The sequence below is a fragment of the Struthio camelus genome, chromosome 2 (assembly GCF_040807025.1).
Source record: "Struthio camelus isolate bStrCam1 chromosome 2, bStrCam1.hap1, whole genome shotgun sequence".
Taxonomy (NCBI): Eukaryota; Metazoa; Chordata; class Aves; order Struthioniformes; family Struthionidae; genus Struthio; species Struthio camelus.
In genome coordinates this window covers 70146067-70170398 of record NC_090943.1, presented here as the reverse complement: position 1 = coordinate 70170398, position 24332 = coordinate 70146067, and the positions used below count along the sequence as shown (strand labels likewise).

General features: G+C 39.8%; 1 protein-coding gene across 5 annotated transcripts in view; it reads left to right on the top strand.

The window, feature by feature from the left end:
* The window catches only part of MOCOS (molybdenum cofactor sulfurase), a 250951-nt gene that overhangs the window by 171974 nt on the left and 54645 nt on the right, over positions 1–24332 (top strand). For all 5 annotated transcript variants that reach the window (XM_068936213.1, XM_009676755.2, XM_068936214.1 and 2 more), the window contains 3 exons: positions 2549–2748; positions 17723–17839; positions 20819–21277. In XM_068936213.1, the coding sequence (XP_068792314.1) occupies positions 2549–2748; positions 17723–17839; positions 20819–21277 (776 nt within the window). The remainder of the gene's footprint in view (positions 1–2548; positions 2749–17722; positions 17840–20818; positions 21278–24332) is intronic.

The window sequence follows — 24332 nt, the reverse complement described above, 5'->3', positions numbered from 1 at the left end:
ATTGCTGTGAATGAGAAACTGAAATTCCTGAGTAAGAGATGTCTTCAACAAGACACAAGGAGAGTAGTTTAATCTTCCATTAAAAGGTTCCTGCCAATTGGGAAGAGCTCTGAATCAGGAGGTTAAAGACATCTCAGTGCCTGACAGACAGTCAGTTCTGCAGAGACAGCTACTCTCCGGGAGTTGCTGAGGAATAACATTTCTCAACCCTCCTAACTTCTACCAAGCACAGCCTAGGACATCTCTGACGAGGCGATTCTTTTCTTCCCCAGGATCCTGAAAATACGAATCGTCTTTCAGACCAAAATGTTCTAGAGACGCTTGCCAAGTGTACTGTGGCTAACATCTAGAAATTGTACTGATTAGCTCCTGGCAACGTTCCTTGTAAGTCCTTCATGTGTTAGTATCTCACTCAATAGCTTATTCCTCTTTATTATTATTTAGCACCAAAAAAGTGTACGTCCAGCTTGTATCTACCCTATTTCTATGATTTCACCGTCTGCTCTCCTAGCGTATCTGAAGGAGATAGCACATAATTTAGAAACTGAAAGGAAGTGAAATAACAAAAGGATTTGTAATTCTTCTGTACGTCAGCAGTAAGGTGCATTCTTTTTCCTTTTTATATATCCATAAACAAGACAGTCTTTTCACAAGTAAAAGCACAAATGTCAACAAGCGGATTACAAGATTTCTATCCAAGGGAGATTACAGCAGACTGCAAGAATTTTGAGATATTCAGATATAAAAATGGAATGCACAGAAATAACTGTGATAAGATTCATAGTTACACAGTTTTAAAAAAAAAAAGGAAAAGAAAATGCCAGCCATCTTTTTAGTTGCAGAATGTTCATGTAATTCAAATATGATACTTGACATTACAGAATATATTCTAGGTGTAAAGCCCAAGCAGAATAATACTGTTCTGCTTCAAGAGACTTTTGAGGATATTACTCTTTTCTTTTCATGTGATAGATGCCCATCTTAACTGCAGCCCATAGTGTGCATAACAGAAACCAGTTTGGTTTTTCAACCAAAAATGCAGCTGTCTTCAGTTCAAACGTTTTCTTAGCCTTCAGCTATCTGCTCTAAGCATGCCTATGTTGCTTAAAATACTTTTTAGTCATATTGTTATCTTCTAATTATCCTCTGTAAAGATGAGAATTCACTGTGTTTCCATTTATACTTTGAAGATTACTTGTACTTTTCTTGTTCCTCAGGATACCCTACTATATGATAATTCATGTTCTTACTCTCATTCGCATACTGTATTTATTTTCATACCCAGTAGCTGCCTCCTGTCAGTTTGTCCAGTGTTCAGCTTCTTCCTCTCAGCTTACATACATTCTCCTTTGACTGAAGTGGTCGATTTTGGACAGGACAAGAGGCAGCGGGCATAGACTGAAACACGGGAGGTTCCATCTGAAGATGAGGAGAAACTTCTTTCCTGGGAGGGTGACAGAGCACTGGAACAGGTTGCCCCGAGAGGTAGTGGAGTCTCCTTCGCTGGAGATATTCAAAACCCGCCTGGACGCGCTCCTGTGCAATGTGCTCCAGAGGAAGCTGCTTGAGCAGGGGGGGTTGGACTAGAGGATCTCCGGAGGTCTCTTCCAACCTCAACCATTCTGTGATTCTGTGTGAATCTGTTTTGTACCTAACGCTTACGTGTTAGCTTCCTGCAGAGAATCACAATATCCCCGAGTTCACAGGTGACCATCATGCATCATCCTGTGGCTTATCTCTGAGCGTGAGGGTGAGAAGCCGTTTTGATAGTCACATCTCGCTCAGAGACGCAGCCTCCTCTGAGAAAACGGAGATGCAGCAGAGGTCTCCATCTGTCAGGAAATCTGTGCGGTCCTCTTTTCCAAACTACTCGGCGTAGCAAAAAATAAGGAAGGATGACATATTTCTTCATTATGCTTTTCCAGGCCAACTTCTGTGAAAACTTCTTCTCTGCAAAGCTTCTCTGGAGCACATAGATTGCATGGGTGTAGTCAATGAGGCGTTCACAATATCCTTTCTTTTTCTTCTGAAAATAGAGGAAAAGCAAGCTTAGAAGAATATTACTCTAATATTCTAATAACTTCTGTGTAGACTGAGACTTGTTTTTTATCATTTGATTTAGAATTTTATTCTTTTTATTTTATCCTAGCCGCAGCAATTTGCTTTCTGTGCTGTGCTAGGATTGATGCCTCTTTCTTGTGATCTGCGGAGTCAGATTTGGAGTAAAGCCTGCTTTTCAAATTAATTGTGCCAGAACATCTTAGTGAGATGTATAGGCTGGAGCTATCAGTGTTGTTATAGTGTGCACACAAATCCATTTCAGCATAACTTCAGATTTCTCCAGTAGATGAATTTGTAGATAAATCCCTCGTGTCACAGTACTACTGAAGCTTTTATATAAGGAAAGAAACATGTGCAAAGTGTATATTCATTTAAAGGAACCGAAACCTGATAATTTTTTGCTGGTTACATCCCAGCCACACCATTCTGAAAAATCTTCCTTTTTAAAAGTTATCTGACATGTATCTGTTTTTTTTTTTTTTTGTAGGTGGAATGGAGAACATAAAACAACATACATTTGCATTAGCTCACTACACTTATACTGTGCTGTCTGCCTTAAAATATGCCAATGGGGCACCTGTAGTACGTATTTATAGGGATACAGATTTCAGCAGTCCTGATGTCCAGGGTCCGATCATTAATTTTAACATGCTGGATGAAAATGGAGAGGTGATCGGCTTTTCACAGGTATGCTTTTCTCTTGCCTTAACCGAGTTTTGTCTTAAGCATGCTTATAATGACGTATTTTGTCCATAATAGGCCTTTTGGACGTTTTGATTTTGTTTTTTCATAACTCTGCACTACATATGTATATGTATGTATGTGTAGATATATGTATGTGTGTGTGTACGTATATATATGCACACACCATTTTTAAAGTAGTGGAAAGAGAGATTCAATAAAAAATGCCAGCACAATGCAAGGTGCAGAATAGCCAAAGCCAATATCTTACAGATTTAATATTGCACATGTTGCAGGAAGTTTGAAAGTGGGCTATTTTAGCAGGTTGTATTGACTAGGCAGTTTGTTATCCTGTTGACTTGCTTCTCTAGACTGTTCAAAATTGGGAAATCAAGGGCAAATCTCAAAAAGTTTATCTGAGAGACTGCCTTGGAGCTTTGACATACGAAGGAAATCAGATTTCAAAAAATTGCAGTCATCCATGAAAGAGGACTTTTCTCGTCTCTTCAGTCCTAACAATTATATTCTTGTAATATTCCTGAGGAAGCATTGGGTAAGCACTGGAGTATGTTTATTTAACAGTTGCATGAACGGCGTAAGGCCTGCAAGTCAGGTTCATACTTAGAAATCCCTTAAACTCAGTCTTTGTCCATAGCTTTCTCTTGCCTTCAGCCATCAGGTATTCTAAGGATCTGTAAGAGGGAACTTTGTGAAATTTTTCCACCGTGCAGTATCTAATTTGTTTGATGAAAAGCTGACCGTAGTCAGCTGTGGGGAACACAGACAGCGAATAGATCTGCAGGTAACGCAGCATAAAGTCGCTCACTTGCTTATCAGCAGATGTCAGAAAAAGCACAATGCCCTAGTTTTGCTTACTCCTTCCATTTTTCATTGGCTGCCTATTGAGCAAGTCCTCAAGTCAAGCTCAAGTGTATGATCTTGATTTTTTTCAAAGCTGTCAGTAACCTGGCACCAGCTGCCTCAGCGACTGCCTTCCTCTGTCAGCAGTAGTTGCATAGTCCTGTCCCTCTTGGAAGCAGAAATTCTGAACAATTTAGGAGAGAGGTAGCATTGCAAAAGGCCCTCCCTTGGACTTGTGCCTTGGACTGCTGTGGCAGCAAGGATAAGAACTGGATGATGAAGGGAATACAGAAAAATGCTCATGAGAATGCAGGAGGAGATGCATATGTACATGACTGAGGAGAAAATGAAGCAGTTAGCAGTCTGTCCATATGGAGTTTTGTAAATTTTTTAAGGAATCTGTCAGGCTGATGAACATGGGAAGGGTAAATGTATAGAACAGGGAGAGCTCTTCTACCTATATGACCCTTAAAAACCATAGGGCTGTGTTGCCAAACATGCTTAAAGATTCACCATATTACATATCAGACTTCCATGTTTTAGGAGTAAATTAGCCATTTGGATTTGTTGTAATATTCTGAAAAGAGCTATGATATTCACACAGTTAGCATGGTAAAATACTGTAAAAACATTTTGATTTTGTGTCTGTCCTTTGGTTAAAACCAAAGCCATTACTTATACTTCTAATTTTCACCATTTTTCAGTAAAAATGGCTCCTGCCTGTTTCCGTGTTTTAAACTCAACTGTACTCTCAAAGAAAAAAATGATTTTCTAGTCTTATGACTCCATTGTTGCTGTTTGCTGCAGTGACAGCTCATAACAAGCTTCTTTATTGATCTGTATCATGTGGACTGTGCTATTCACTAAATTCTGATCATTTCTGGCAAGACTGTATTGAGAATGAAGAACTAATAAAGTTTTCAAAATGCACACCAGTCACATCTGCAATTCCTGTTGGATTACTTTGTTTAATTAAAATAATGTACAATTTAATGACTTTTAGAAATTAACAAGCAGCAGCACTATTTTTTCCAAGGCTATAATATCTGTGATATATATAATTGGCTTCTTTATGGAATAAAATGCCTTCATAGACATCCTGTAATAGTTATGGGGAGAAAAATGTTTATTCCCTCTTGATGATGACAAAGAAAGTACCTACAGCATAGAGCAAGCTTCATCAAGCTGACAGTATAATCTCATCGTCTTTATATCTGAGACATTATGTGTTACATGTCTAGCAATTGTTAGGCTTATTCAAAGCACAGCTTAATTCAATACTTCTGTTATTGGTTTGGAAATGAAATGGTTTAATCTGGTCGTGCTTGTGCTCTGCGCATTCACATGCATTCAGTGGTTAGTATCCAAATGTAGTGTAGTGGAGTTAGGAGAACACAGTTTGAGAAGGCTCTCGGGTAAGAAAACATTTTGGGCAATTTTTAATCAAGGGGAAGTTGGATGGACGTTTCTAGATGACATACCTACTACTGGACACCTAGGTGCCAAATAACAATGATTTTATTTCAGCTAGTATACCAAATGAGAGAAATGACAGAATGTCCTATTCTTTTATGGGTGATATCCCATCTATAGTTACTTATAGCTAGGCATCCAAACAGTTCTCTTTGTCCTTCTGACAGGCAATTGTTATGTACCCATTGCCACTGGAGAGCACAGGGTAGCTGGCCATTAGTGGTCCGTAGCCTGAGAAGGCCAATCTGAATAACTGATTCCAGAGAAAGTATTTTGCTGAGGTTTGGAGAGTTTATTTGGAACATAGATTGGCAAGAAAAACTTCAAAAGTAGAAGTGACAGTGTCTTCAGAGGATACCAAGCTTATATTTAAGCCTCAAGATTTACATAATGTACATGATATTCAAAACTCTGAACTAAGTCCAAGATATTTAGGATGTGAAAGGCATGCGGTGAAATACATGGCATTTAACGTCGCTACTGAAAAATGAAAGCAGGGAAAAAAATCTTGTCTTTCATCTGTGTAGCATTTGGGAGAAAATTGTTCTTAGCTGCTACTATTATTGAAGTCCATTGCTCAGTGTTATCAGAGTATAATTGACCGCAGTTAAAAAGCTTGTGCCATGAAACACAAACATGGCTTGAATAACATACCTGACTCAATTGTGCCAAGAGCGAATAGCAACAGTCTCGGGTCCAGCCTTGAGTAAATGATTCATTGCAGCACTCGAGATCAAATGAAAGCATTTCATTAAAGTGAGACACACAAATGAGACTATACCATGATTACATTTGCAGTGATGACATCCTTTCTGACAGCCTCCTATCCCAATATATATGGTACAGAACACTTGGATGTTAAGAAGTGATAAGGTGGGAGTGAAATACTTACGGAAGGTGAATTATTACTGCTTTTTCATTTAAATGTTTCTTGGAGATTGCTGAAGGTTATCGCTGTTTTAGAGTGTTATATACCGAAGAAACTTGCTTTGAATACTGTGTGTATCACTGGTTTAACTGACAGTGTAGTTACTGGGTTTAGTTATTTTGCTCTAAATGGGGATTAAAATAAGGAAGAGGGATTTCAGGCTCCAAACACCAATAGTCACTCAAAAGCTTTGGCTTTTTCTTCAAATTTTTCATGAAATATATTTCTTTATGTAGGATAAAACTGCTGCAGTTTGGAAATCTCAGTAAACCTCTTGTCCTTGGGCACAAAAAGGGTTAACTTTTCTTCTGTGGACTGCTCCTAATACGTCCCATGAAAATGATTTCCTCCGCTAAAGCTGTCTTTTAGTCTCCTATTGGTAGTCATTTGTTCTTGAAACGAGTTGGGAGGATACCTATACTGCCTGCTCTCTGCAGTGCCATGGCTGCCATTTTACGTGATGTGTTATTTGCATTGCAGCACCAGAAAGCCCCGGTTATGAACAGGGATTAAACTATGATGAATCTTTGACAGGTCCAGGACATGAAGATGGCCTGTATGCCAAATACTTTTTTAGTGACTAATTCTAAGGCATTACAGCTCTTGCTATTAATAAAGTGTTGGCAGGTGGCATGCTGGTGCTTTTGAAAAGTATGAAAGTGTAGACTCTTCATGCAGAGAAGCACCACTGGCTTATTCTTAATAGTGAATATTTGCAACCTTCAGCATATATGGATATGTCATGAATAGGTAGGTCCCCAAGTCCTTCAAAACCGAAACACTATTTGACAGCAATGACTGGGCTTCATTTTACATCCTGGCCATCATTTTAATCAGAAGTGTGTATATAATTCCATGGACGGTGCATCTTTAGAGGTCTCAGACTATTTTGATTGTCAAAGAGGAGGTGGAACAGCTGTGAGGGAACAATGTTGATTTGTAACAACAATCATGTGCTCAAAAAAAGTGGATTTCTTGCACTGCAAGTCAAAGTGCAGAGTTGTCTATTCTCTACCACTTGCAGATTTGAAAAAATCACCAGCTCTGGTGTGAGGGGCCTTTTGTGCTAATATTATTTTAAGTTTTCTTCTTTGTTCCAAAACGGAGAAGGGACCTACTTTGAGTAGATAGTTGCCGTGTCATCGTAGCACCCTCTCACTGTTCAGTTTGTAAGCTCAGTTTGGGAGCTGGAAGAGGGGAAGGGGAAGAGAGGCAGAGATGGACAGAGGGAATTTCTCTGGAAGCCTTTGTTAAACTGCGTGCTGTGGAGTGCTCTTACCCAGGCACACCTTTCAGTCCCGGGTTCTCTTCCGCTACTGAAAAATAGCACTTCCCCCAACAGACTTGTGCTTTATTTGCTCTGGAGTTATCAGTTAGTTTTATTTTCCCTCCCATTTTTGACTGTGTGCCATTGGCTTAAAAAAGCAACCAAACCATCACAGCTATCTTTTAAAAAATGACCAATGTTTTAGCCCTGGCTTAGGACCTTCCTTTCCTACTCTTCTTTTTCACTCGACATTTACCTCCTTTGCCTGGAGTTTGAAACTAAACGGAAGTAGTTTGCCATGATTGTGTCACCTGCAAATGAGGAATCCATATATGCCTGCCATGCCTCCTGCTAATTCTGTCAGGAAGGGAATGAGCCATCAGTCCATTAGCAGTCGCAGACTTCTTGCCTGTAGCCTTGCCGTTTCACACTTGTGTGTGATAGACAAACTGCTATAACAGGAATCAGCTGCCAAAGATAGAGAATGTAAACATTTTGGTTTGCCTAAGGAAGGCTCCTCTCCTGTGGTGTTGCATATGGATGAGTTTTGCCTCCCTACCTCTCAAGACTGAGAACGCTGCTCAAATAGATTATGATCGGCTTTGTCTGTGAGCCGACATTACAGTGTCCTGGCTCACTCTCATCGGCCCAGATAGAGTGGATGGAGTGGGGCTAGACTTTCACTTATGTCTCTTCATCCATTTCTGAAGAAAAACCTATCAGCAATTCTCAACAGATAACTCCCAGTGTATGTACCTTCAGCGTGAATCTGTAGTGCAGTTTCATGACAGCTCTTATTATGGCATCTGCCTGCTGTCTACCCATCTTCCTTCTATCACCACCTCCCTTGAGTTAGTGAAGACAGACTTGAAGACTCACTTTTTTTTTCTTTTCTGTCTTTATTTTCTATCGTTCTGTAGTGTAGATCAGGGTCTTCCATTGGAATGTGTGACCCACCCCAAATCACTTTGACATCAGAACACCTACACAGGGTTTCACCATGTGAAACACGGTGAAACATTTCTAATGTGGTATGATCACATTTCTAATGTGGTACCCTGGTACCCTCTCGCTGCCAATGTTCATGTGCTTAAAGTAAAAGAAGAGGGCAAAACCCGAATGAGACGCCCCTTGTGTTTTCTCCCAGCTTTGTTAAATAGAGATTTTATTCTTTCTTGTCTTTAATTTGTTAAAATCTTTCTTTTCTTTTGTTTTTTAACCCGTTTATGCATCTACACCCAAAGCATCCTGTAGCAATGAATTCTCCTGTTAAGTAGCTTAGCAGCTAAACCAAACTTGAGAAGATGTGGAGGCAGAAAAACAGATCTTAGGACTCTGGGAATTTTGAGAGACTACCCATCATCCTCGTATGCCGAGATGAGATCATCTCAATCTGAACCTTTACGCAGCCTCCTGAGGCAACTGATTCTGGAACTTAGCTATATTCACTACTGCAAAGTATTTCCTAACGACTAACCTAAATTTCCTGCAATGCAGCCCAAGCCCGTCATTACATTGGTTGGGCAAAGAAAGAGCGACCCATCTGGGCAGGAAAGCAGAATAAAGGAGATTCTAGTCATCAGAAGCAGAAGGAGGAGGAAGGAATTGGACAAGCAGTTAGGAATGGTTTTGTACAGAAGAGATTATTCTGCTTGCAAGTTATTCTACTTACTTGCACTTAGATGCTATTTTTTGCATTGAGACAGGTCTGCAAACAGAAGTAACACTGGATAAAGTGGAGTAAGGCAGGATGAAAAATGCACATAAAAGTAGTTACTCAAGGTAGATGAAGTGGCTATGGCCAGTCCTGGAAGCACCTTCAGATTCTGAGTACTCTTTCTTGGCTTTAGTTTCACAGTGTTCTCTTTTATTAGCTTTCTTTTTCCTCAATGATGTTTTAAAAAGTTGCTTGACTGGAGCTAGAGCGGTAGGCGGGGACCTGGCAATGGTCTGGTGAAATCCCCTGCTTCTGCTGCAGACTTTCTGTGTCACCTTATGGGTGTCAGTACCCGTCTTCCCCTCCCCCCCCCAATAAAATAACGTCACTAGCACTTTCTAGCCTCAGAGGAGTGGAAAAGCAATATTTAAATACTGGCAGAGCCTCAGAGAAGTAAAGTGAGTGATATGTTTGTATATACATACAGCTAGATAGATATTCGTATCGCTGTTTATTGTTTCGTGATAAAAGGGACTATGTAACAACCTTGAATGGGTGGATTTTTTGAAAGATGGCTGTTTTGTGTCTTAGGTGGTACACTTGTGTTTCAGTGGTAGACTAACTCCAGTGCACTGTGTGTCTGTTACGTAGATCTACATTTAAAGCAATGAGAACATGCTAATTAGAGCAATGAAAAAAAGCAGTTGCAGCATTCCACACAAATGGGAAGGTGTTACCAGGTCAATTTGATCAGACTACTGATAGGACTCTGGTAGCAGCTATCTGTACTTGTCAAGAAATTCATACCGTGTTCCTACAGGAGAAAGTGCGTTGATGTTAAGCAGTGAGGAGGGATACTTTCAACATTATTTATGTGAAATAAATCTTCCTAGAAAGTTATTAAGCAGGAGATCTGTGTTGTTGTTGTTGTTGTTGTTGTTGTTGTTGTTGTTCAAACTTCAGTCCTGTTATATTGCTTTCCAACTGTTTGCTTCTAACGTTTTACTTTTATGATCATTCAGTTTTGCAGTTGGAGGTGTTGTGCAGCATTTTTGCATCTGGGCCAGAAAATCCGGAAAGCCAGCACTTCCTAATTCCAGCTGAGAATGTGTGTGCAGAGATGGTCAAAAGACTCCGAGTTAGTTACGCTAAAGCTTTTGGAAGCATATCCACTCATTATATTAACTGTGATGACTCAGGGAAAGCAAAATGTTCATGACGTGCCTAATGGGATTGTTGGCCCTCTTCCCAGTAGCCACCTAAACATTACTGGGGGGACTGCTCACTATTGATTTTAACTGTGGATTTAGCCATTGATTTCAGGAAGCGAGAGACAGTTGATGGACCAGTGGGATAGAAAGCAGACAGGATTAGAAGGAGAAAAAGATTGTCGTGAAGATTCCTGTTGAACTTCCCAAATTTCCTTGGTTCTAACTAGTTTCCAGTTGTACTGCGGATGTCTCATAAGCATCCTTAGCAACAGCAGTGACTTGTGTTATCTTCTGTTCTGCAGGGAGATAGCTATGATGCAGCAAACCAGACTGACTTGTCAATAAAATGGCACCCTGTAACTTAAGCCTGGCAAGAAATGACATTACAACGTGGATCCTTGCTTATGCTTAGTTATGAGATATTAGTTGCATGGTGTTGGGCATTCAAAGTCAGCCCTTACAACAAAGGACTCTTAATCCAGGAGACAAGTTAATTGATCTAGGTAGGGAGCTGCTGGTTGTTGGTAAGGAGATGCTGTTCTTGAGAGATTCAGTGTGATGACTGCAAACCTAGTTAGTAGATAATGAAGGTCGTCTTTCAGAGGAAGTAGTGGCAGAGTTCAGGTTGAGTTGCTTTTTGTAGTATCTCATTGCGGGGGGACCAAGACACATGTGAGAAGGCACACTTGAAATCGTCTACTATTAAACTGCTCATGGGAGCTGGCCAAGGTTAGAAAGCTCCATGAAAGCCTAGACTGATGTTGCCTTATACTGCTTCTCTGGAGTGTCCTTGCGTGTTGTTAAGGAAATTGCAAAGGGAGATGAAAGATGCTGATAGTTGTTCAGATGAAAGAATCTGAGATGAATGAGAGAGGCTAAGTATTTTCTCTTTAGTACCAGAGCCAGACTGTGGCTCTAAACTACAGACTGCATTACTAACACAGGGGAGAAGTGTGAAAAGAAACCCCAAGGTAGCAACAAGAGGACTGCACTTTTGACAGGCTCTGCTGGATTCCTTTTTTCTGGGTCATGGTAAAAGCATGTCAGGTATCTTCAAATGCTTGCAATGTCCAATTTCAGTCCACCATCCAAATCCTTTGAACATGAGGAGACCTTGGCTCCACCTTCTCTATTATCGTGCTTGCATCTTCCTGCCGCACAGAGAAATAATATATAGGAATCCATATGGCCATACTTAAAGTAATATGTCAACACTTCAAAGCCCATCATGGGATTTTAACCCCATCCTTGTGGGATAAGAAAGATCTATTCTCCCTATTTTCAGGGGATAAATGCAGGTGAAAGGAGGGTGTAAGTGACTTAAGAGAAACAGGAAAATATGGAAAAGGTTTTGGCTGAGCCCTTAATTAAATCTACCTTTCTAGAGTTCCAGTATCACACATTGCACATTTTCTTCCTACCCATTGTTTCCACTTGTAGTAGTCTGCTGTATTCTTTAGGCAGCAGACTAATTTTACATGCTTTATGCCTTCTTGATGTTAGTTATAGCTTAATCTTCTGTAATGTTTACCTCTGGCCTGCAGTTGTCTGTTTAGTCATAATCTGACCCAAAGCTGTTAGCCTACATAGCCTACATAGCTAGGGATGCACAACGGGGTGTGGAGACACAGACCCTTTACTGCTGCTCACACGGGAAGGCTGGGTTTAAATCAGAGTTAGGAACCTGCAAAGGGCTTGGGTTACTTTGCTTTTCTTCCCAGAATCCGTTCTTTGCTTGATGCTATTTTATCAACGCAGGTTTTCATTGGCACTGAATGAAGTTAGGAAAGAAAAGAAAAAAAGAGAAGAAAGAAAAGGAAAAGGAAAAAGAAAAGAAAAGAAAAGAGAAAGCTGAGAGAAAATACCACTGGTGGAGGGGACCTGTAACCACAGAGATGCAAAATCAGAGAAAGCCAAGGTGTTTAGCCTGCTCATCAGCCTGTTCCATCTCAAATAGCTGGATCTTAGACTCCTGAGGTTTACATATGTTCCAAATAAGTCCATGCCTGAATTCACCACAGGTACTACAGGGAAGAAAAGGGGAGTTGAAAAAATATGAGGTCATGCATTTAGGATCAAGATGGTGTTTCATTTCTTCCTTATAACCACCTTGTTCCCAAAGTATCTACTAGGTTCTGGGTCTCAGAAGTATGAAATTCTTCTTGTTACTCCTTGGCACATGGAGGCCTTACGGTTTGTTATCTATATGGCATCTTGAAAGTGAGAATTCCTGCAGAATGACAATCCTCATATCTGGGATTAGGCAGGGTTTTCCGGCCTACTTCCCTCCCATGCAGCCTTACTGCTATTTGGCTGTATTTGAAATCAGCAGAGGAAATGATGACATCAAATACAAAGTGCCTGATAAGTTAATGTTTCCACTATCAGGACACCCAACTTGGCAATTTCAGTAAATTTCAGTATCTCTATCTAACGTTTCATTGCTTCTACCAAAGGATTTTTGGTCAGAGGGAGTGATGAACTGGGTGTATACTGAAAGAGATATTTACATCCACTCTGCAATTAATTTGAAGCATTATAAGCAACTAGAGACAAAATAGGCAGTAGAGGTCAGCTCCGTCAATACTGTGGGAACAAGGTCTTTCCTCGGGATGGGAAAAAAAATGACCCGTTTCCAGGAGAGCCATGCAGTCAAACCAGTTTAATGATACAGTAACACAGCTAGCATGCATCCTTCCTGTTCTAAAGGATTTGGAAGCAAGTGCTGCTATTTTTTTTTTCTTATGATCTTCTTATTAACTGTATTAAATACGATTAAGTATGCATTTGCGTCAGCAACAACATTTCACAATCAAATGCTGGATGGCAAAAAGAGCTCGCTTACTTTTTCTCCAATTCCATGCCATAAATCAGTGAATTAATTTAGCAGCTGATGTGGAGAACTGTGTCATGGAGCCTGCCTTATAACTAGCCTTCAGCAGCGTGCAGTAAAATTCTTGTAAAGAACAAATCCATCAGACAGACAAATTGCTCTGAAATTTGGTCATTGTAGAAAGTCGAATCAAAAATCCAAATCCCAGTTCCTCGTGGACAGCACTTAGCAGTATTGACTAATGTGGTTTTGTTTCTTCAGGACACTTCATGATCCATTATGAAAGGGGAAGCCTTTACTCGTGTGAATAATTCTTCTGATGTTCAGTAAAATAATCTACACAAATAAGAACTACCTGCTTGAATAAGAGCTACAGAATTGGATCCTGTGCGCATGACTTCAGTGAGGATTCCCAAAGAATCCATCATTCTTAGTGAAATTTTTACATTTAATTTAGTGGAAATAATGCTAAGTGCTACTTGTAAATCTTTGCTATCACTTAGCATATATCTACCTACAGTAACAGCATCATTCTCAGACTTGTTTCAGTGGAACCTAGAAGCCAGAGAAAAGCTTACACTTTGAAGCTGACCTCCACAGAGGTCTGGAAGTGAGTGGATAGTAGGAAGTCAGTCATTTAGCAACGGCAGAAAAGTTGCCAGTGCAGCTGTGCAACTGAGACCGGGAATCAGAACACATGAGGATCTCATTACCTTTTGGAGCTGTCTAGCTAAGTATGAGCTGAAATTCTAGCCACTCAAGAGGAACTGCTGTAGGGCAGTGCGTTAAACAAACAAAAAACCCTCCGCCTCAATAGTTTTGTTATAAAAAAAGTAAAGGGAAGTGTAACACTAAACCCTAGAGAGAGCACTATGAAAAAAGTCCCAAACGTGAACATTTGGGCAATCTGGCAATACTAAAGGAAGGCTCACTACGGAAGGCAGCTGTGCTTAAAACAGAAATTATCTCTGAAACAAAAAATATTTTAACAATGTTTTTAGATAACCTTTATTCACATATGTTTATTGAACACCAAGACCCTAGTCTGAAGTGTGAACAGCACCTTTTGCTTGTCAAAAATCAAGAAGATCTGGAACGAGAAGTGTTGGGGTATAAAGCAGTCTGCAGGGCCTGACCCACTGTGGACAGCCTCAGAAAAAGGAATGAATGCCGAGGGACTCTAAGGGACAGAAGGGACTCAAAGATATCTTGATGGCTTATTTACCTTGTCCTCGCTGATGGAATCAGTAAAAATGCTGTAAGATTTCTGCATGTATTTTACAGCTTAATCTTCAAGCTCAGAAAGACAAAGTCACGATTTTCCAAATATCAGGCCCAGGGAACTGCCACAGCTCATGATCTAAGTACATAAAGCTGTGTCCTTACCATTAGTACCATTCATGCTTCTGTGTCTTCATTGATGAACCTATTCCTGTCTCCCAAAAGTCAGCTACCGTTGTTGCATGCAGAGCTACAAACAGCGTTCTGCGTTGCATAGCCTGGAGTTCTGTAACCGTTATTGCTCCTCATGGCAATGTTAAAGATGTATTTTATTTAAGTAAGCTTTTCTTAATCAAAATAACTGTAACAGATGTTTTGTATTCTGTTTGTTTTCCTCTGTGGTAACACTGCAGAGAGAGATTAAATTAACTCCCCAAGTGGCATATTTTTAGTTTGAAACTAAAGAAGACGACCTAGAAGCATATGTGGAAAGTCAAGTATGCATTCAAAGGACAGACAGAGGGACAGTGCTGTGTTTACTGATTCTTTACATGGTTTCATTGTTTGCAGTGAAAAGTGTGCCAAGATATGCAGGATACCTGTATGTGTCTAAGCTTCACGCTGGTGATAACAGAGCTCAGTTTATACTAAAGCTTATGTCTAGCTTATCTTTGTTCACTTGAACCATGATTCCCTCTATGCCTTTAATGTTTATATACTTTTCTATATCAATAATCTTTGGGTGTGTGTATATATATGTATATATAGAGAGAGAGTATATGTATTTATGCACACTTACACACCCCAACATATATTCAATAACCTTTGTCTACTGTACAGACTAATATATACCACTCAGTTTAAAACATTATCAGAGAAGGCTATGGGGTCCTGTCACTTGTTTCACTTGTTTCACTTGTTTCACTTCTAAAGTGAAAGGCTGGAATGAAAGTCCAGGGCCTTCATTAAAGAACAATAATGATTTATTTGACACAATGAAAACAATGAAAAAATTGATTGTTAACAATTCCTTGAAGCTGGGTCATGCAAACTTCTTTACACTATGCGTACTTTGAAAATCAAGGCTGCCCTGGCAGTGTTTCTTTGAAAAATAGTATTAAATATATTATATATATATTTTAAAGCTTTTTGTATACTGAGCAAAGGAAGCCAAACTCTGAACAAATTCAGCAGTGAAATAACTGTCATGATTTTTGCCTTGCTTGTCATCATTAAGAGAATGATAAATCCACCCACGAGTCACCAGCGCCATGACAAACCGTGTTATGTCAGGCTGACAACTTTTCTCACCAAAATAAAAAAATAAGAAAATGTCACTGTTCCCAGATTGAAGTCTTCTGACAAAACAAAGTTAATAACACCACTACAGTCTTTCTCAATAGATACCTTTTACTGTAACTTAGATTTGAGAAACGTGCTTTGAACACTGTGTTTTCTCCAAAGCGTTAAACACATATAGGGATCTTGCGACTGATTCCTTTCTCCGCTTTCCAAGTCTGGATATGTAAAGTTATTTTGGTTGTGTCTCCATTCGAAAACTGAACCATTTTGAACCGAACTAATAGGGCAGAACGTGCTTAAGCACGAGCATGATAACTGCACTGTAACGATGCAGGATTTTTTCTATGTCTGCAACACATTTTTGTGTAGAGTGCCTTGTGCCCCACATACGAAAAATTTTAAATGCTGTTTGAACTGCTTGTAGCAGAGCTAAGCACTACGAAGGCTGAATTATTTCAGCCTGGAGAAAGTTCTGACAAAGGGCTTGTGCTTTCAAGTTGCTGAGATAGTGAAAGTAAGAGGGCTTGGCAGCTCACACAGTCAAGCTTGCAAGTGAAGAGACAGAGGATAGACTGAATTATAGAGCTGAGATGATCCAGTAAGTCTTTGCTACGTATATTGAACAAGTATCCCATACAAAGACGTTATGTTTTTAAAAAAAAAGGCGATAGAGATTAAGTCAGCTAGAAAAGGTAGATTGTATGTTTACATTGAAACATTTGGCAGGTAAAACATGCTTAGTTTCCTAACATAGCTAGGAAAGTGCTTGGTTTGAAATGATCAACGCTTCCATTCCTTCATCTTTAAACTGAGATTTCTGTCAAACACGTATCACGCGATTCACGGTCAGCTGTCATTCTGTGTCAAGCTGCACCGTAGCTCCCTATGAGGCCAGCGTTACTGGAGTACCCAAGTCCTCTCAGTCTGTAATGTGTCCTTAGAGCTCTGAATTCTCCAGTTTGCGGCAGAGGAGCTAAAGCACAGAGAGGTTAATGAAACTTGTGTGAGGTTGTCTGGAAGTCTGTGGCAGAGGTAGGATGTGCCAGGCTTCATGCTGCCTTTCTGGTCCCTTGATCATCCTTTATCCCGGTCCTGGCTAGGACTGTGAGTCATGTGTTGTCACAGAAATAATGCAAAAACTGTGACCCTCTCAGTTAATCTTATCAGCTGCTCTTGTAACTTTTTGAAATCCACGTAAAGAGTTTTCAGATCCCTTCAGCGTGCTTCCATGGTTTCTTCGCTGTGCTAAGAGGATCCCCGTGCTACGCTTCCATGGTTTCCTAGCTGTGCTGTGAAACCCTGACAGTCCACATCTCTGCAGTGCCAGCCTCCCAGTGCATACATACATATTTCTCCTGAGGCACATATAGATGTGCTTCTGCTGTCCTTGTGCATCTTTTTCATACCCTCACATAATTTATTCATGCAAGTTAGTCATCCCTTGTTGCATTTATGCCCTTGCATTGTTTCATGGAAGATAAAGAAATGATATAAGCAGAAAAGCACAGCTCCAGGAAAGTGTGGGACAGTAGTTGGTGGATCAAGTGCTTGTAAGCAGACCATTCAGACAGGTATTCCATTTTAGTGCCACCCTGTCAGGTGCTAGTGCTTTCCAGGCGGCTGATTCTTCAAGCATTTGTGTGCCCCAAACCATTGATACGATTGGTTTCTATAGTGAGGACTTAGAGTTTCAGATCCTTGGTGAACAGGGTTTCCTTTGGCTAATCAAAGAGGTACCGCAGGCCTCTCTTCTCCCTGCAGAGAAGCAATTTCATTCATTGTTCTGTCCAGACGCTGAATGACACTTAACTGCGGCCCTGTAATTAGCACTGCTGATGTGAATAAACTTCTGCATGGGTTTAAAATTAAGCATGTGTACTGGCATTAACAGGATCAGGGCCTGAACTGCTGTCCTGTGTGTGTGGGTGTGTGTGTGGGTGGGTGGGTGTGTGGGTGTGTGTGCACCCATGGCAGAGTGCACTGTGTCGTGCCAAAGTAATGATTTCTGCTTCCATCATTCTTTTCTTTTAGCTGAAATAACAAAGCTGAAAAATCCTCACTGTTTATTGGAATACTAACAGCTACAGCCACTCTCTTAATAATTTAGAGAGGTGATTTACCTGCAATTAGTTTGTACCGTTAAAACATTCTGCCTTGTTAACGGCAATTTTAAAATGTATCTCTTTCATTCTTCTCCTGTGTCTTTATCTTCTCCTGAACTGTGAAGGTGGACAAGATGGCCAGTCTGTACAACATACATGTCCGCACAGGTTGCTTCTGTAACACGGGAGCCTGCCAGCAGCATTTGGGTATAAGCAATGAGGACATCCGAAGAAACCTACAGGTTAGTTGTTGAATGAGATTACGTGGTCTATTTCCCATGGAAAAGATCTAGACTCAATGAGCCAGGAGGCTCCGCGAATTTGCTAACAGGTGGAAAGGCTGAAGGAAAGACGAAAACCTGACCCTGTATTAAAAAAAAACCCTGAGTAGTTAAAGGATAAAGTAGGTATATCATGGCCAATGCTTTTGAGTCTCTGCAACTTATAGAATAAAGGAGAATTTGATGTATTTTCTCTGATCTTTCGACTCAGTTGCCATGTTAAAGAAATAAATGAACTGCAATTCATTGAAATTACACGTTGAAACAAAATCATTTAATGGTCCAAAAGCAATATGTGTTGTTTCTTTTTATTTCATCGGAAAATATGAAATTTAGCATCTTTTTCTGATTTGGAATTACATGAAATCAAGACTTCCTGCAGAACAGAAGTTCTTGGACAGTTCAGCTCGTGTTGTTCCTTAAGTATCCTTCATTGTACTCAATAATGTTCGAGTATAGATGTATTCCTGTTGGGCCTTATAGTCTAAAAGGCATACACAAATTGAACAAGAAACAGTACATAAGAACAAGCTCTGAATCTCTGACAGCAAAGTAAATTTAGGGAATTGTACACGTGGATGACATGTCTACCTAGATTACCTAGTTTGTTAGATGATTAGAACATGAACATAAAGACTGTTTCCTAACTGCATCCTGATGACTCATATTTTCCATGAATTGTCATTAAAAGATGTGTAGTGGGATGTATTACAGTGAAGTGGGGGAGGCCTCCTATCTCCTCCTATTGCAATAAATTAATACAGAACAATCCAAAACTATATTAACAGTATTCTTCAAAAGATACAAAATGATAATGGCTGTATTGCTATTACAGCTCCCTTGCAATTTCATAGAGACATTTAGATAACTTCTGCAAATGCATTTATATGCAAGACTGATATAGCTCAAGTTCTGAAATGGAGAGAGCTCTTTATTACCTCCCTTGGCAAAATGGTGGTTTCATTTGCAGCGGAAAGCTCCATATCTGTAGTCTACTCATGCATTATCCATCACATGAGTGATGCTTGAATTTCTGAGGGGGAGCAGCTTCTCCAGGATACTCAGAGAGAAGAAAAAAAGCTCTTCCCTTCTGTTAAGGAGAAAAAATTCCAAATGAACAGCTACACCACTCTCTTGTGTCATCTCATATGAAGCAGATTTTGCTAAGGACTAGGTGGGCTTTTATAGGTCTGTGTCTACCCTACGTGGTAATAAAGCTGAGCGTTTAACAGGCCAAAGCGCAAAACCAAACCTATAAAGAGGCGCTTAATGTGCCAAAGGGGATCTGATGAGGTAGTACAGGTAAGCAGTTATCATTTTGAGACATTCTCATTGGTCCTTTGAGAAGGATCTAGATGAGTTATTGGCAGCATTACTGTGTAGGGAAATCATTTTTTTCCCATTGTTTGTACATATACTTTGTTTGTGCATCTTTCCGGGTTGCTAACTGTATTCTTCCTCCCCGGATGAAGATTTTCATGTTTTGTGAGCAGTTTCAAACTGCTTGTGAGTGGGGACTTTCTGTCCTTAGGAGTCTGTGGAGAAATGCAGTTAGTTTCCTTAGGATGCTGGGCAGGAACTCTTTTACTTATGTGAACAGCAGGAACCTCTCTTCTCAGTCAGTCGATCAATACCTGGCAGAAGGGTTACGTGTATATTAAGAGATGCAACCTAATTTGGTAAATGTTGATTCTGCACTGTTATGAAGGGTAAAAAGTACATCACACTGTATCAAAATATTTAAATGCTGTATTGCATGCTCTGACACAGTTGTTTTTTCTTTTTTATTTCTCCTTGCATAAATGGGAGCTGTGCTCATCAAACTGTGACATCTCTTGCTTAAAAAAGCCCTCGTGTAAATAATCTATTCACACTTCTGGTTTTATGTAGCACAAATGCATAAATAAATGAAACTCTCAGAAAAAAACAGCTGCTGTACCTACATGATTAAGGATGCTGACTTAGGACTAAGTCTTGTGTTCACTGATGACCTAATGGTAGAGGGATGGTAGAGAGAGTCACTAGCTTATCTCATTGCAGGTGAGTAGCAGCATTCACTGACCTACTTAGTGAAGGAGAAACTTGTACTCTGAGAAGTTTCCAGACAGTGCTATGTGAAAGGCATATGTCAAATAGGGAGGTATCTCTGTGGAGGTGACTTCTTCTGGACATGGGGAAAAAAAGCTTGCCACAAAATTGGCATATTTGAGGGATTTTTCAACAAAAGCTTTTTCATGAGTCGAAACCTCTGTTTTCAAAGAAGGAAATGTTAGGAGGAAGGCTAGTTCTGTCCATCCTGAAAGAACCATGTTGACTGGAGCAGCGAGACTGATTTACTGCATATCCCAATGACTAGGGAAGTCACTCTGGATGTTGGAGTTCTAGATTCAAGTCTCTGCTTTGCTAGTATCCCGGGCAAGTGTATAACTATCCATTGGACTGTGTAACAAAAGCCATGAATAATCCGCTAATTATATTCAATGGAACAGTTTCAACAGGGAAGATCAAGAGACCTGCCCCAGAAAAATCAGCAGTCTAGTGGTTTATTCACGTCTGAACATAATATCCCAATCTAAATGTCAGTGAACTGTGCAGAATAGAGACTGGAACATAGCTGGAGACTGACCTTGCTGTCAGGCCATTTTGGGGCATACAGACTTTTTCTGAATCTCCACATAAGTTTTTGAGAAGTCTCTTTTGCCTTAGGGCAGAGTAGGACAAGCATCTCAAAACAATCTTCTTCCCAGCTTGAGTAGGTAGTAAGGCAGTTGGAAATTTTTTCTCCATTCTCTCTTTATGTTCAAGGGTTTACTGGATATTTTTGAAAGCAGTTCTTCAGGCTGAAATTAACAGACTGGTGAATAACTGTGTAAAATAAGGGGGAAAATAGAGCAAAGTCTGTCCTAATAGCTCCCTGTTTTTCTTCTTGTTTCAAATTAGGCTGGCCACGTATGTGGAGATGATAGAGACCTGATTGATGGACGTCCCACTGGTTCTGTGAGAATATCCTTTGGCTACATGTCTACTTTTGAAGATGCACAGACTTTTTTGAAATTCATCATAGCCACCGGATTCTCCCGGTCAAACAATGAGATTCCCTTCCAGTCCTCTGTTACAAAGCTGACAACAGAATCTGTCCGCTCTCCAGTTCAGGATGACCACCCTTCCTGTAACAATGCAAATAAATTGGCTCCAAGAATGCACATCTTAGACAGAGAGCTCTGGGATAATTCATCTGCAGCAATGAAGACTGTCAGTTGGCAGCTGCCAGAGACTGAGTCAGAAAGCATGAGGGCAGCTGTTTCTGAGACTGCAGTACCAACATGTAGAAGAGGTGGCAAACCCATTACTGTCACCAACATTTACCTGTACCCAATCAAATCATGCTCTGCATTTGAGGTATACATTTTAAATTATTTTTCAATATTCATCCCAACCTCTGTTTTTTCCTTATCCCTGTCAGACCTGACAACCAGGAATAACACGTGCAGGAGATGCTAGGAAACAGTATGGGAGTACCCATTTTTCCTGGATGAGACGCTCTCCTTCTCTCAAATTTCTAGCATAAGCTCCTGCATGCTAAGGTGCTTTGAAGGATTTTCAATTAGGATTTTCAAAGTTATGGGGTGTAAACGTGTTACGTTGTCTCTCTCCTTCCAGCAACAGAAAAATGTGCACATAATATGCAGTCTGGAAAAAAAAATAGTTCAATTTGCAAAACTTGACTAAAATATAATCAAGTAATTAGTATGCTTTTACAAAATGACATATGATGGACTTGTAGGCATTGATGGGTAGGCAGCAATTGAGAAATAACTTGATTAACATGTTATAATTGAGAGGAGGCTGATTTACATTACAAAGAAATGTTATCATTAAAAATACATTTGCAACAGAAATATGACATTTAAGTGTTGCTGCACTATTTGAAAGTTCACTCTTTGAAGATTTTAATTGCTTTTTTACCAAGTTAATAATATCGTCACCTTAGCTGTGGCTTTTTTATTCTCCAAATAATGCATGATGAAATAGGTGTATGGTCCACACATTGACCTAGAATGTGACTCTACTTTGTACCTTACTGGGAAGTGATTTAATGAATGTCAATAACAGTATAACTTTCCCTATGAAAACTTGCTGGTGTAGGTCACTGTCTCACATTTGAGTAAAAATTGGGGTCAAATCCAGTGACAAATCACCTGCATTTAAAATATGGCTTCTCAACTGATTTGATCTTTTTTTTTTTTTTTCTTAATGCAAAAAGAGGCCGGGTAGTTAAAGCAAAGAATACTGAATGATCAACAAACCATCTGTATATTTAAACTTAGTTTTTGCTTATGATGTCTTTAATTCAGAAGCACAATCTTCAGCATCAAATGAGATCTGAACAAGCAACTTCCACTCCTTATTACATTGTTTAGAAAAGCAAACTAATCCCACATTTCTTGTGAGAATGTTTTAACCTTCATTTAAGTGTTGCAAATTTTTAGCTGTATTACAGAAGACCACTACAGAAGCTGCTGAGATCTATTGTAGCAGTATTCAGGCCCCTTTGGGGTTAAATTCTATTTTTAACATGCAGACTGGTGTGATGAGGTATATACCACAACATTCAGTGCTAGGAAGTCTTTGAAGTGGTTGTGCCCGGGAGCAGGTAAGAAGTACCTTAGCGTGAAAGACACAGCTTATGTTTCCCCACAAGCTGAGCCAGATTCTTCTCTTCAAGCTCTGTGAGAGGAAACTACTCTAGGTGATAAATTCGCACAGACCTGGCGCTCCCTGATAGACAGAACTGTGATTGTATGCAGAGGGGGGAAATCCCCATTCCTCATGCATACTTACTGTGCCAAGCATGTGTAATGATCTTGAAAGCAGGGTTCAGTTTACCTAAACATACCCCTCTGAAGTTAGATATTAGTCTGTAAGCAGTGAGAGATGGATACCTGCTAATCCATCTTATCATAAAAATAGGCATCTACAATAGGTAAGATGAATTGTTCCTGGCTATTCCTGTCTAAGAATTCCATTGAGTCTAAGAGGAATCTTCGGCAGCTTAGATTAGATAGCTAACATTAGGTGATATGAGTACTTTAAAAATATGAATATTAAAATCACAACCATATTATGAGACTTAGTTCTGCATGTTTAGAATTGTTTTTTAAACCTAGTGTATTCTATTTTCTTATTTTTTGATAATGAAGCAACAGCGGAACTCAATAAGTTAAACTGTCAGTCTCTGCTGCTAAAGAGCAATATGCAACTAAATATATACTAGGTTTAGTATATGGCATGAGAGGGACTGGAAATTCATTATAAATAGCATTCTGTTTCCCTCCTCTTCTTCCCAAACAAATTTTTCATGCATTTCCACTTAGTTCTTAGAAGATACATAATTGCATATGAAGGAACAGTAGGAGTTGGTGTATTAGACATGATGAAGAAGGGCTTTTCTTGCATAAGGAGTGCAGTGTAGAAGAGCAGGCTAGGAGATAAAGTCAAGAGGTAAGTAGGAGGTCAAGATGATTTTCAGACTCTTAGGGCTTCAATGGCTGAAAAAATGTGACATTATTGACAGTGATAGGAGAAAGGAAAAGGTAGAAAACAAAATACTGGGCTTTCATTGTTTGCCCTTCCAGTTGTTTAATGTACCTCCGCAGGAGGAGTTTTTAGAGGAGCCAGTAGAGAGGAGGGACCAGGACAGGAGAAGTCAGCATCAGGAGAAGAGCTGAGACACCAAAAGGCGTGACAGTGATGCTATTGTGAAGGAAAGTAGGGGGGGGAGTGATAAAGGAGTATTGGAACATGACATGATTTTCAATATTGAAGTAAATCCCCAAAGAGATTTACTTTTGTATCTTCCTGTCCACCAGGTATTCTTCAGTTTTCCGTTCCCAAAAGTCTAAGTGGCAGTTCTAGACCTGTCATATATTTAGAACTATCCTTTGCAAGATCTGTCAATCTCATTGTCTGCCTGTAGAAGAAGTAAAAATGACAACTCCTAGCTCACCGTATGTAATGAGCAGTCAAACTAGTTTTTCACATTTCTTTCCAGTAGAGGATAAAATTTATGAAGTGCATCTCTCTATTTTTCAAGTCAGAAGAAATCAAAAAAGATATTTTTGGCAGTCCTAGTCTCTTAGAAGTCAGTTAATCCCATTCTGAATGAAGCATATGCTTGGTCTCTTCCTGATGATTAAGAATATAGTTGAAAGCCATCACCATCCACAGCACTGTGTATGTCATTACTGCAACTTTAGCCTGCGTCATCTTGAAAGGGGAAAATATCCGATGCCAGACTGCCTGGACTTTGAAGTAAAGGATACTAGAGAAACCTTGTCACAATTAAATGATCTCAAATCCTGAAAATCATTTTGTCTTTTAGAACATTGATTATCCCGTTCTCTCTAGACTTTTTCATGAAAAGAGTTAATCCTCTGGAAAATCACTGCTTTGC